This window comes from Passer domesticus, chromosome 14 (assembly GCF_036417665.1).
Source record: "Passer domesticus isolate bPasDom1 chromosome 14, bPasDom1.hap1, whole genome shotgun sequence".
In the NCBI taxonomy this organism is placed as follows: Eukaryota; Metazoa; Chordata; class Aves; order Passeriformes; family Passeridae; genus Passer; species Passer domesticus.
In genome coordinates this window covers 2,205,749-2,218,349 of record NC_087487.1, presented here as the reverse complement: position 1 = coordinate 2,218,349, position 12,601 = coordinate 2,205,749, and the positions used below count along the sequence as shown (strand labels likewise).

Sequence of the window (12,601 nt, the reverse complement as noted above, 5' to 3'; positions counted from 1 at the left end):
AAGGAGTCACGGGTTTTCATTATCGTTCTTGTTAAACCTTCTGATGTATCCTTTTCTTTTCTCTATATAATTTAGTATAGGTTTTATATAGCACTCTTTTAATATAATATAATATCATAAAATAATAAATCAGCCTTCTGAAAACATGGGGTCAGATCCATCTCTTCCCTCGTCCTGGGAAATACCACAGAATAGCCCCAAAAATGATCCTGGGCTTAAAACCCCAAACACTCCTGGTGGTTTTGTTTGAAGCGTGTGGAATAGCCCCAAAATGGCCCTGGGGTTAAAACCCCAAAAGCTCCTGGTGGGTTTTGCTCGCCGCTGCTCCGCCCGTGCCGGGAAAAGCCTGGAAAGGCTGCTGGAATATCTGACCCCATGTGCTGGAGCTCAGATCCCAGAATAACCCCCGCGACAGCGAGGTGACAGCGCGGGGACATCGCGGCTCCCCCGGGCAGCCCCGAGGCCACAACAAATCCCGGGTTTTGGCTGGCCGGGTTTCAGGGAGCGTGTCCCGGGATAAAAACACACCCGCAGGGCTCGGCCCGCGCCGCTTTCCTCGGGGATTCCGGCAAAAACCTCCGCGGGTTGTCCTGGCTGCTTTGTCCTGCGAGCCCGTGTCGCTGTCACCCGGGGACTCCGGCCCCCGCTCTCAGCCGGGATTTTGGGCAAGGAAAGGGATTTGGGGCGGCCAAACTGGAATTCTGGCTCCCTGCGCCCGCTCCCACCCATTCCAGGGTGGGAATTCTTCGTGCGCTGCTCCCGAGCGTCTTTCCAGGGATTTTGGAGCTTTGGGGTCCCGCCGGTGGAGCTGGGAATGGGAACAGCTCGGAGTCCGTGAGCTGCACCCAAAAATTCCCCCCGGGCTCCGGGCTCCTCGCGTTCCCACCCCACGGGGCTGCCGAAATTCCCGGCTCGGGAATCGCCATTCCCCGCTCCTGCCTCCTCCCTTCCCGCACGGCCCCGGCGCCAGCGGGAATTCTGTGCCAGGGAGGGATGGAGGCAGGGAAAGGTTTCGCTTTCGGCCGCCAAACCTCGCCCCCGTGAGTGCCACCGCCGTGTCCCCAGCGCTGCGTCACCGCAGTCCCCTTCACCCATCCCGAAACATTCCCGGCAGGAGCAGCGGGAGGAGCGGACACGGACCGGGAGGAGCCCCGAGCCGGCTCTGCCTCTGCGCCGGGGGATTTGCCGGAGGCTTCCTCCGCTCCTGCCTTTTTAGCACCTTCCAAAATCCCCAATTCCCGTTCCTCGCCGCCTCCAGCCCCATCCCAGCCCTTTTTCCTCCCAGCTCGCTTTTCCCAAAAATCCCGAGCATCCCAGGCAGGCTCCACAGCAGGACCCCCGCCGCTATTCCCGCCCCTCCCTGCCCAGGGCTGCTGCTCGCTCCCTCCTTTGGGATTTCCAGCGGGAATTTGCCGCTGGCCCGAAACAGGAGCAGCAAAGCCGGGGCTGGAGAGAGCAGGACACGGAAAAGGCCGGGGGAGATCCCGGCCCCGTCACTCCCAGCGAGAACTCTCCTGCTTTTCTTCCACTCTTTATTCCAACCATCCGCTTTGGTTACAGGTCTGAAAGGGTTGGGGTTGGTTTGTTTTTTTTTTTTTTGGTAGCTGTTGTGGTGGGTTTTTTAAATTTTCCATCTCCTGTGATCCGCCCCCGCCTGCTGTAATATTATAAAATCCTACAAGACAGAAACGAGCAGTCGATATAATAAATATCTGTTAGTCCACAAAGTTAAAGTGCTTTGAGAAGGGCTGTGAGCTCTGTCCTGGGCTGGGCACGGGAACATCTCGGGGATGTAGTGCAGTAGGAAGCTCTGGCCCGCTGCCCGTGGCCCCGCGGCTCTCCCGAGCCGGGACAGGCATTGGAAGCACGGCAGGGATGTCCCCTGGCTGTCCCCGCCCGGGGCCGGGCCGCTCCGGGCTGGGCAAGCTTGGGACAAGGAGCGGGACCCCCCTTTGCAGGGAGAAAATCCCGATTTTCACAGTTTAGTCTCGCTCCGAGACCTCCGAAAGCGCGGGGGGAGCGGAGCCCGAGCCCGGCCCGGGGGGACAGGGACAGAGCGGGGACAGGCGCGGCCCCCCGGTGCCTGAGATCCGCGGCCGCTTTCCCTGAGGACGCCGGGGCCAGGGTGGGAGCGGGCCCGGCCCCTGCGCTGCCCCCGCTGCCCGCAGAGGATTTGTGCGTCTCCAGCATCCCCCCGGCGCCCCCCGCTCCGCTCCGGGCTCTGCTCCCACCTCCCCTCCCCGCCCCACACCCCAAATCCAGCCACCTTCCGAGGCTTTTCCATGCAAATTCCCACTCGGCGGCGCCGATTCCCGACCTCCCTCCCACACCAAAAAACAGCGCACCGAGCCCCCCTCGGGCCTCCGAGCCCCCCTCAGCAGGAGGGGCCTCGCCGGGGGTGCCCCAGCCGCTGCCCACCCCAACATCACCCCCCAAAACCTCGGGAGGCAGCGGCCCCCGCGGGCACCCCGCAGCCCGGAGGCCGAGGGCCGGCTCCTCCTCCTCCTCCTCCTCATCTTCATCACATGCAAGGAGCGGCCTCGCCCCGAGCATCAGCGCATGCATGGCCGGCCGCGTCCCCCCTCCTCGCGGCGCGGAGGGCGCACGGAGCCGCGGAAAGCCCCGCGGCCGCGGGCAGGGCGGGCGGCTCGGCCTCAGTGGAAGAGCTCGGCCAGGGCCACCACGAGCAGCAGCTGCAGCCACGAGGCCAGCGGGGCCGGGGCGCGGCCGCGCTGCCACAGGAAGCGCTGGCGGTCCAGCAGGCGCTCCTTGACCAGCGCCTGGCGGAAGCCATCCTCCTCGGACACGCACACGTAGTGGCCGTAGTGCTCGCGCCGCACGCTGGGGATGAAGTGGAAGCAGTCGTGCTGCGGGTGCGAGGTGTTGCAGCTCTTGATGAGCACGTCCTCGTGGTACCAGTTGTAGGTGGCGTAGTGGGACTCGATGGAGCAGTTGAGGTAGTAGCGGGACAGGGGCATCACCGAGATGTTCCTGAAGTCGTCTGCGGGGACGCGGTGGGAGGTTGGGTTAGTCGGGGGTAGTTTGGGTTTTGGTGGGGTGGGGAAGCCTCAGAGGTGGCTTCTGAGGGAGAATTCCTCGAAACTTCTGCTCTGCCCCGTTAGTCCTGCTCCCATGTCTCTGCCTGAGAGCCCCTTAATTTCAAAATTGTATTGATAATTTGGAGGGAGGGGGTTTACATTTTCCATTTCAGGGGAGACTCCTGCCTTCCTCAGCAGACACCTGGCTTTCAAACCAAGACAAGTGACCTGTCCAGACTCATCCAAACTCATCCAAACCCATCCAAACTCATCCAAACTCATTCAAATCCATCCAAACCCATCCAAATCCATCCAGACCTGTCCAAACCCAGCCAAACTCATCCAAACTCATCCAAATCCATCCAAACTCATCCAAACTCATCCAAACTCATCCAAACTCATTCAAATCCATCCAAACCCATCCAAATCCATCCAGACCTGTCCAAACCCAGCCAAAACCATCCAAACTCATCCAAAACCATCCAAACCTATCCAAACTCAATCAAATCCATCCAAACTCATCCAAACCTGTCCAAACCTGTCCAAACTCATCCAAACCTGTCCAAACCCATCTAAACTCATCCAAACCCTCCCAAACCCATCCAAACCTGTCCAAACCCAGCCAAACTCATCCAAACCCATCCAAACCCATCCACACCCATCCAAACTCAATCAAATCCATCCAAACTCATCCAAACCTGTCCAAGCCCATCCAAACTCATTCAAACCCTCCCAAACTCATCCAAACCCAGCCAAACTCATTAAAACCTGTCCAAACCCAGCCAAACTCATCCAAAACCATCCAAACCCATCCAAACCAACCCAAACTCATCCAAAACCATCCAAACCCATCCAAACCAACCCAAACTCATCCAAACCCACCCAAACTCATCCAAACCCACCCAACCCATCCAAAGCCTGGAGAATCCAACAATTCCTCCCCCAGCCACAACACCTCCGTGTACCTTCCTTGACGTCGCCCCTCTGGCAGCTTCCTCGCCATGAGTCCAAGTTCAGGTTCTGGAGCACATCCCTGGGGGATGGGAATGGGAATAAGCACCAAGAGAACTTTGGGAAGCGGCAATTCAGGGATGGGAATCCCCCATAGCAGTGGGATGAGCGGGAATCTCCCCCTCCCATCCCAATTTCAGAAGGCTGGAGATGACCCACGTGAGACCCAGCAGCAAGGACGGGGGTTGGGTGCCCAAAACCCTTCAAGGGAGGGATGGATCCATGCAGAGCACTCCAAACTTTCAAGGAGAGGAGTTGGGTGCTGAAAACCCTTCAAGGGACAGATGGGTCCATACAGAGCATCCCAAACTTTCAGGGACAGGGGCTGGGTGCCCAAAACCCTTCATGGGAGTGATGAATATGCGCAGAGCACCCCAAACTTTTGGGGAGAGGGACTGGGTGCTGAAAACCCTTCAAAGGAGGGATGGATCCACACAGAGCACTTCAAACTCTTGGGGAGAGGGGTTGGGTGCCCAACATCCTTCAAGGGAGGGAGGGATCTATGGAGAGAACCCCAAACTTTCAGAGACAGGGGCTGGGTGCCCAAAACCCTTCAAGGGAGGGATGGATCCACACAGAGCACCCCACACTTTCTGGGAGAGGGGCTGGGTGCCTAAAACCCTTAAAGGGAGGGATGGGTCCATGCAGAGAACCCCAAAGTCTTGGGGAGAGAGGTTGGGTGCCAAAAACCCTTCAAGGGAGTGATGAATCTGCACAGAGCACCCCAAACTTTTGGGGAGAGGGATTGGGTGCCCAAAACCATCCAAGGGAGGAAGGGATCTATGGAGAGAACCCCAAAGTTCCGGGGAGAAGAGTTGGGTGCCCAAAACCCTTCAAAGGAGGGACGGATCCACCCAGAGCACCCCAAACCTTCTGGGAGTGCCTAAAACCCTCCAAGGGAGGGAGGGATCTATGGAGACAACCCCAAACTCTTGGGGAGAGGGGTTGCATGCCCAAAACCCTTCAAGGGAGGGACGGATCCACCCAGAGCACCCCAAACCTTCGCGGACAGCACACCCACCCCAAACCCACTCGCGCACTCAGCCCGGGAGGGCAATGCTGGGGGTGTGGGTGTTTTCCCGGTGGGATTGGGGTGGGAGTGGCCCCACGCACCGGCGCAGGGCCAGCGAGAGGCAGGAGCCGTTGGCCCAGCCGCAGTAGGGGTCCCTGGCCAGCACGCAGCTGTGGCAGTTGTTGCGGTAGGCGCCGCACATGTCCATGGGCAGCTCCAGGACGCGGCTGCTGGAGCCCACGTAGAGCACGGCCTGCGGGGGGAGAGCACAGGAGCTGTCATTCCGTGTCCCAGGGGAGGTCAGGAAGGGGCTGGAGCTGCTGGAAGGGGGCCATGGAGGCGCTCCAAGGGTGGAGCCCCTCTGGAGCCAGGCTGGAGAGCTGGGGGTGCTCAGCTGGAGAGGAGCAGGCTCAGGGAGAGCTCAGAGCCCTGCCAGGGCCTGGAGGGGCTCCAGGAGAGCTGGAGAGGGAATTTGGAGGGACAGGACACAGGGAATGGCTTCCCACTGCCAGAGGGACATTGGGAATTGGGAATTGTTCCTTGGGAGGGTGGGGAGGGACCAGGATGGAATTCCCAGAGCAGCTGTGGCTGCCTCTGGATCCCTGGAAGTGCCCAAGGCCAGGGTGGGCTCTGGGGCTTGGAGCAGCCTGGGACAGTGGAAAGTGGGACTGGAATCATTAAAGGTCATAGGGTGATCATTGAAGGTCATGGGGTCATCACAGGGTGGTCATTAAAGGTCCCTTCCCACCCAAATAATTCCATGATTTCACTCCCAGACCCCGGAGCTGGCACTGACCCATCCATGCCTGACCCACCCCTGGAGCAGGGACCCACCCTGGCGTGGTCCAGGATCATGGCCTGGATGGGATCCTTGTTGGGGAACACCTGGATCTCCACGATGTTCTGCACGCCGTCTGGCAGCTCCACCACCTTGTGGATGGACCCCTTGTCTGGGGAGAGAGCGGGCACAGCCCTGGTGAGGCACCCTGAGAGGGGTGACGCTGCCAGGAGGTGCCACCTGCACCTGGCACCCAGCGAGGGCAGGGCAGCACCCCAGGGAGCTGGGCTGGGAATCCTCGTGCTTCCCCCTTCCCAAAGGGATCCCTTCTCCCCTCAGCCAGGGGGAGGGGAAGCCCAGCTCCTGCAGGACCCCCAGGTGACTCCATGTCCACCCCACAGCCCTTCCTGTTGGATCAGGCTGCCCAGGGGCACCCTGCAGGGCATTGGCTGCATTTAGACCCAGGATGCTGCAAACTCTCCATTGCTCTGTCTCTCTGATTCTCTCTATTTCAACTCTATTGCTCTGTTTCTCTCTCTGTTTCTTTGCTTCTCTCTCTGTTTCTCTGTTCCTATATTTCTGTTTCTCCCTGTTACTCTGTTCCTGTATCTCTGTTTCTCTATTTCTCTGTTTTTCTCCATTTATTGCTGTTTCTCTTTCTCTTTAACTGTGTTTCTCTGTTTCTCTCTCTCTCGCTCTGTTTCTCTGTTTCTGTATTTCTCAGTTTCTCTCTAACTGTCTCTATTTCTCTGTTTCCAACTCTCTTGCTCAGTTTCCCTGTTTCTCTCTATTTCTAACTGTAAAATCCCAAACCCACCACTCGTGGGCCCCAATCCAACCCCAGCCACCCACCGAGCGCCGGCTGCACTTTCCCCATCACAAAACCAGCAATTTAAACCCCTGCAGGTCCCTCCACGAGTGCCAGGGAACACATCCCACGGGTGGGAGGCACCCGGACAGCTCGGGAAGCACCAAAAACCGACGGAGCTGCTCCCTGGGGAAGGATCTCTGCCCCCCAGCACGAAGCGTGCCCGCCTCCCCCGTGCCTGGGACGCTGCCCGGCTGTGCCCACACAGCCAGCCTGGCAGCCATCAGCTGTTCCCGAAATTTGGCAGCTCGCTGCTGCCTGACGAGCATATGCCAGGCTGGGAAGGCAGCCCTGCCCGCGGGGAGCGTCCCCTGTCCCCGTCCCCGCACCTGTGGCCAGGTAGAGGACGTTGTAGCGCTGCCCGTCGGCCGCGGCCACCTCGTGCACGCCGATTTTCTGGTAGCGGTGCTTGTTGTGGAACAGGGGGCTCCTGGACGGGGACAGCGGCTCCACCCGCTGCTCCACCTCGGGGTGGCTGTCCGCGATCTTGAACGTCTCGCTGGGCGTGTGCTGCCCCGAGGGGACGCACTGCGGGAGAGGGGACAGAGGGGACAAAGGGGACCGGAGTCAGAGAGTGCTGTCCCGAGACTGCGGCAGAGGGGACAGATGGGGACAAAGGGGACCATCAGAAGGTGCTGCCCCGTGGGGCTGCACTGCAGGAGAGGGGACAAAATGGGACAAAAGGGACCAGAGTCAGAGGGTGCTGCCCCGAGGGAACAACAGAAGGGGACAAAAGGGACCAGAATCAGGGTGCTGCCCCGACGGGATGCACTGCAGGCAGAGGGAACAGAAGGGGACAAAAGGGACCGGAGTCAGAGGCGGGCGGGGCGCTGAGGACGGCGGGGGAAGGGGACAGCTCTGCCCCGCGGGTGTTGTCCCTGTGCCCGTGGCAGGTGCCCTCTGAGATCCTCTGTCCCCGTGCTTTCCACAAAGGGATCGCACCTTTTCCAGCCTCCCTCCGTTCCCAGCTCGTCCCTCGCTCCGTGTCCCCTCCCCGGGTCCCCCGGGCCCTCCCTCACCTGGCCAGGTTTGACCTCCGGGCTGGGCCCGTTGTAGCCTTTGAGCCGCGATGTCCTGAACACGGTGTCGATGTCCCCGAAGGAGTAGACGCAGACGGCAGAGCTTCCCCTGAGGGGACAACGATGGGGTCAGGGGGACACCGGGCATGTTTGCCAGAGGAAGAAGAGGGCTGGAAGGGAGGCTTTGGGCCAGGGCCCCTCACCAGGTGTTGGTGAAGAGCCCGTAGACCTTGGAGCGCCGCCAGTCGCCCGCGGGCACGAAGAAGACGTCCTGCAGCCAGTTGAAGTTGCCCTTGGTGACGGGGTCCACGCAGATCAGGGTGGCCTTGAGGAACGTGGTCCACTTGGAGGCTGAGAGGGAGCTGGTCCCTCCCCTGTCCTCCTGGGGGCAGGGACAGCAGGGAGGGAGTCAGGGTTTGGGGGGACACCCCAAAGTGCCCGTCCTGATGGGGTGCTGCCACAATCCCGGTCCTGCCATCCCGGTGAGACAGAGAGGGGAATTCTCTCCCCTACGAGGCTGTGCCCCACTCAGAGGGGCCAAACCAAGCCCGGGCAAGCCCAGGGGAGCTGGCACGTCCCCTGTCCCCCCTGGAGCTGTGCTGGCTGTCACCCCAGCCTGTCCCCAAGGTACCTTACACAGCTGGGCCACCCGCGAGATGTTCCGGGGCGCCTCGGGGCTCTTGTCCGGGTTGTCCTCGCGGAAGAAGTAATAAATCTTGTCCTGGTGAGGCTCCTCGTGCCTCAGCGTGGTGGCCTTGACAAACTGAGGGTCTGGGGAGGCAAGGGACAGAGCTTGGACCTGATTTCATCGGGGGAGCCAGCGGTGGGGACAGGGCAGGGAGAGGGACACGGCTGTGGCAGAGGGCAAGGACAGATCTCAGCCCAGGCTGCCCCTCCTTGGGAAGGCTGAGCTGGAACTGAGACTGAGCTCAAGAATAAGGCAGGGATTTATTAAAAGGATGTCCTCAATGGATCCACCTTGGGCAGCACAAGAACCCACCCAAGATGAACCCAAAATGGTCACAAAATGGACAACCAAAGTCTCTCACTTTTATAAGTTCTGCTTCATTTGCATATTGCAGTTAATTGTCCAGTTACAGCTTTAGATTATGAAACCCCATCCTGCTTGTTTTTCTCTCTTCAGCCCACATTGTTTATGCCCTTGGGGCTGAGATCTGGATCATTTGTCCTTGGTCCCAGCTAGAGCAGGAATTGTTTTGTCACCCCACTCTGTGCAGAGAGCTCACCATCCCCTAACGTGAAGCCCAGACCCACACACTAAATCTGAAAATATAAAAGCTAAACCTGAGGCATCAGTGCCACCTTCCCAGTGCCTCCTGCCTGACTGCACAGACCCATTCCCTGCAGGAAATCACTCCCTGGAGCCTGGGGCAGCCACGGAACCCCGCGTCCCTCCTGGCTCTGGGAGCTGGTGTGGGAAGGAAGGAAGGAAGATCCCTCAGGAGGAGCAATCGTGCTGTGTGTTGGGAAAATCCCATAACACCATTCCTGTTAATGCACCCCTGGGTCGCTCTGAGCATCCTGAGCTGCTGTTTCCATGGCAGGGAACCTCCAGGGATCAGAGCCCTGTTGTTCCCATGCCAGGGAATGTCCCAGGATCAGCCTGGCAGCCCTGGGGCTCTCAGGTCTGGTTTGGTTTCCCCCTCCCTGTTTTATCCCACTGTCATTTTAATTCCGTTTTTTATCTCAACAATCCCCCATTTCCCCCCCACAGCAGCCACCACAAGCCCAGGGAAGTGGAGCAGGGTCCTTTCCTGGTGTCCCCTCCCTGTCCTGCCCCGGGTTTGGCCCTGGCTGGGGTTTGCCCGGGCCCCTGCCCGCACTGGAAGTTGCCCAACGCCGCGGGGCAGCTGCCGGGCATTTTGCACAACCCAATTTCCTTCCACCCTGCAGGAGGGACGGGCCAGCCCCAAGGACAGGGAAGTCACTTTTGTGCTGGTTTGGGACAGGGGTCAGGGGAAGGAGACAGCTGGCTCCCTCCTGGCTGGCACCAAGGGCACCTGATCTGTTGGATTAAGCTTAGGGGGCACTGGGGCAGTAGAGCTGCACCACAAACTGGAGTTGGTGGGGAGCAACATTTAACTGTGGATCGCCCTCAGCACAAAATTCCATTGCCAAAGAACCCAGAATTTCCAGTTCCTGAGGTTCAGAAGGTGCTCTAAGAAGATCAGGGTAACACCAGCTGGTTATGGGACTGGTCTCGTTGGCAGCCTCACACCAATAATTGTCACCACTGGGTATTGGCCACTCCTTGGCTGGCACTGGCACACCAAACAGGTCACAAAGGGTTTGTTTGGGATCAAACTGGTCAAACATTTGGTGTCTGAGCCTGCAGACTTGGCTAAAGCAACCCAAACATTCCTTTTTTATGGATTTACAGGCGTTGCGAAAGCAAGCAAGCAAAACCAACGAGTTTTGCTCAATCTGACATCAATCAGCCCCCACGAGAAGCTCTGGAGCTTCTCCTGCCCCCAGCCAGCTGGGGGGGGGCAGAGTCCAGTGGGGATCGCCCCAGTGGGAATGTCCCCCCAGTGGGAATGTCCCCACTCACTCTGCATCACGGTGTCACTGGTGTAGAGCTCTCCCCCGCCCCTCACACGGCGGAATCGAGGGATCTTCCCATTCTGCTGGCTCTTCTTGATGGTGGAGTAGATGTCCTGGCCTGTGGGACAGCAGGGAGTGGGGAGAGCATGAGGAGGAGAGAAAGCAGCCAGGACTTCCTGGGCATCACTGGGATGGTGGGTATGGAACAGGAATCCCAGTCATGACACCCTGTCCCTGAAGGGTGGCAGGGACAGATTCCTGGAAGGATCCTCACCTGTCCCCACAGCAGGCCTGGAGCAGTGGGATCACTGCAGACCCTCCTTCCAAGGTCTGTCCCAACCCAAAGCATTCCTGATTCAGAACCCTCCTTCCCGGGTCCCTCTCGACCCAAAGCATTCCCAATTCAGGTCCTCCTGACCCAAAGCATTCCCAATTCAGGTCCTCCTGACCCAAAGCATTCCCAATTCAGGTCCCTCCTGACCCAAAGCATTCCCAATTCAGGTCCCTCCTGACCCAAAGCATTCCCAATTCAGGTCCCTCCTGACCCAAAGCATTCCCAAAGCATTCCCAATTCAGGTCCCTCCTGACCCAAGGCATTCCCAAAGCATTCCCAATTCAGGTCCCTCCTGACCCAAGGCATTCCCAAAGCATTCCCAATTCAGGTCCCTCCTGACCCAAGGCATTCCCAAAGCATTCCCAATTCAGGTCCCTCCTGACCCAAAGCATTCCCAAAGCATTCCCAATTCAGGTCCCTCCTGACCCAAGGCGTTCCCAAAGCATTCCCAGTTCAGGTCCCTCCTTCCCAGGTCCCTCCTGACCCAAAACATTCCCAAAGCATTCCCAATTCAGGTCTCTCCTGACCCAAGGCATTCCTGATTTCCAGTGTCCCCATCCCAGCCCCGGTGGGAATCTCCAGCCTCTGTCCCAAAGGGATGTGCATTTCCACGGGGACAAAATGAGGTGAGCCAAGGGGACAAAGCCCTTGGAGCAGCCTCAGGGGGTTGCTGTTTGTCCCAGGAAGGTTTTGAGCACAACAAAACCACAGGAAAATGGGAAAATATCCCACTTACCATCGACAACGACGAGGGTGTTGGAGTCGGGGGTGAAGGGAGCGATCCCTCTCCCATCCCAGGGCGGGCTCTCCTTCCTCTGGGTCTGGGGAAGGACAGAAGGGATCCTGAGTGGGGTCAGGCCGGGTTTTGCCCTCCCAGGCTGGGGGAAGGGTCCGTACCACGTTCCAGCAGGTGGGAGCGCAGGCGCCGGTCCCGCACACCAAGAGCCCGTCCCCGTACTGCTCCACCAGGGTCAGGAAATTCCGGCTGTCCTCCTGCCGGGGAGAGGAGCCTGGCACTGGCACTGAGCCCCCAGCACCACACCAGTGCCCAGATCCCTCCTGGGTTTTCCCAGATCTCCTCGTCCAGAGGGAGCTCATGAGGAGCACACGCAGCTCCTTCAACCAAATACTCCAGCTCTCCCCCTCCCATATTTCCTCCTTCAACCCAAGTCCTCCCCATCCCACTGTTCCCTCTCCAACCCAAATCCTCCCCATCTTGTTATTCCTTCAACCCAAATCCTCCCCATCCCACTGTTTCCTCCTTCAACCCAAATCCTCCCCATCCCATTATTCCTTCAATGCAAATCCTCACCATCCCATATTCCCTCCTTCAACCCAAATCCTCCCCATCCCACTGTTCCTTCTTTCAACCCAAATCCTCCAGCTCTCCTCATCCCACTCTTCCCTCTTCAATCCAAATCCTCCCCATCCCGTTATTCCTTCAACCCAAATCCTCCCCATCCCACTGTTCCCTCCTCAACCCAAATCCTCCAGCCCACGCCACCCCACTGTCCCCTCACGGGTGGGACCTACCAGATTCCCGGAGGACACGCACTGGCCTTCATTTTTCACCGGGAACTCTTCCTAGGATAAAAGAGAGGGAAACGTTTCCATTCCTGCTCTCCCCATGCCACCAGGGGTGGGCTCAGCGCACCACAAGGTCACCAAAACCCACGAGGTGTCCTTGTCCCCAACCCCTGGTGCCTGAAACCCCGCAGGAAGGCCGGGCTGGATGCCAGTGACGGAATCTGAGCATTGCTGCTCTCAGAAAGGATCCCTGGCTGGAAACATCCAGGGTGGATCCCGAAAGGATCCCCTGGAAACAGCCAGGATAGATTCAGAAAGGATCTAAAGCTGGAAACATCCAGGATGGATCCCAAAAGGATCCCCAGGCTGGAAACATTTGGGATGGATACAGAAAGGATCCATGGGTGGGAACATCTGGGATGAATCCAGAAAGGATCCCCAGTAGGAAA

At 58.8% G+C, this 12,601-nt stretch overlaps 1 protein-coding gene across 1 annotated transcript in view; it reads right to left on the bottom strand.

Annotated features, from left to right (window-relative positions):
* Positions 1-1,515: 1,515 nt before the first annotated feature.
* Positions 1,516-12,601, bottom strand: part of SEMA7A (semaphorin 7A (JohnMiltonHagen blood group)) — a 28,237-nt gene continuing 17,151 nt past the window's right edge. Inside the window, exons 3-14 of the mRNA XM_064389286.1 lie at positions 12,159-12,209; positions 11,523-11,618; positions 11,362-11,446; positions 10,299-10,409; positions 8,358-8,497; positions 7,930-8,108; positions 7,727-7,835; positions 7,037-7,235; positions 5,896-6,011; positions 5,163-5,314; positions 4,004-4,071; positions 1,516-3,001 (exon numbers count right to left, since the gene is read on the bottom strand). Of these exons, the coding sequence (XP_064245356.1) occupies positions 2,655-3,001; positions 4,004-4,071; positions 5,163-5,314; positions 5,896-6,011; positions 7,037-7,235; positions 7,727-7,835; positions 7,930-8,108; positions 8,358-8,497; positions 10,299-10,409; positions 11,362-11,446; positions 11,523-11,618; positions 12,159-12,209 (1,653 nt within the window). The 3' untranslated portion in view covers positions 1,516-2,654. The remainder of the gene's footprint in view (positions 3,002-4,003; positions 4,072-5,162; positions 5,315-5,895; positions 6,012-7,036; positions 7,236-7,726; positions 7,836-7,929; positions 8,109-8,357; positions 8,498-10,298; positions 10,410-11,361; positions 11,447-11,522; positions 11,619-12,158; positions 12,210-12,601) is intronic.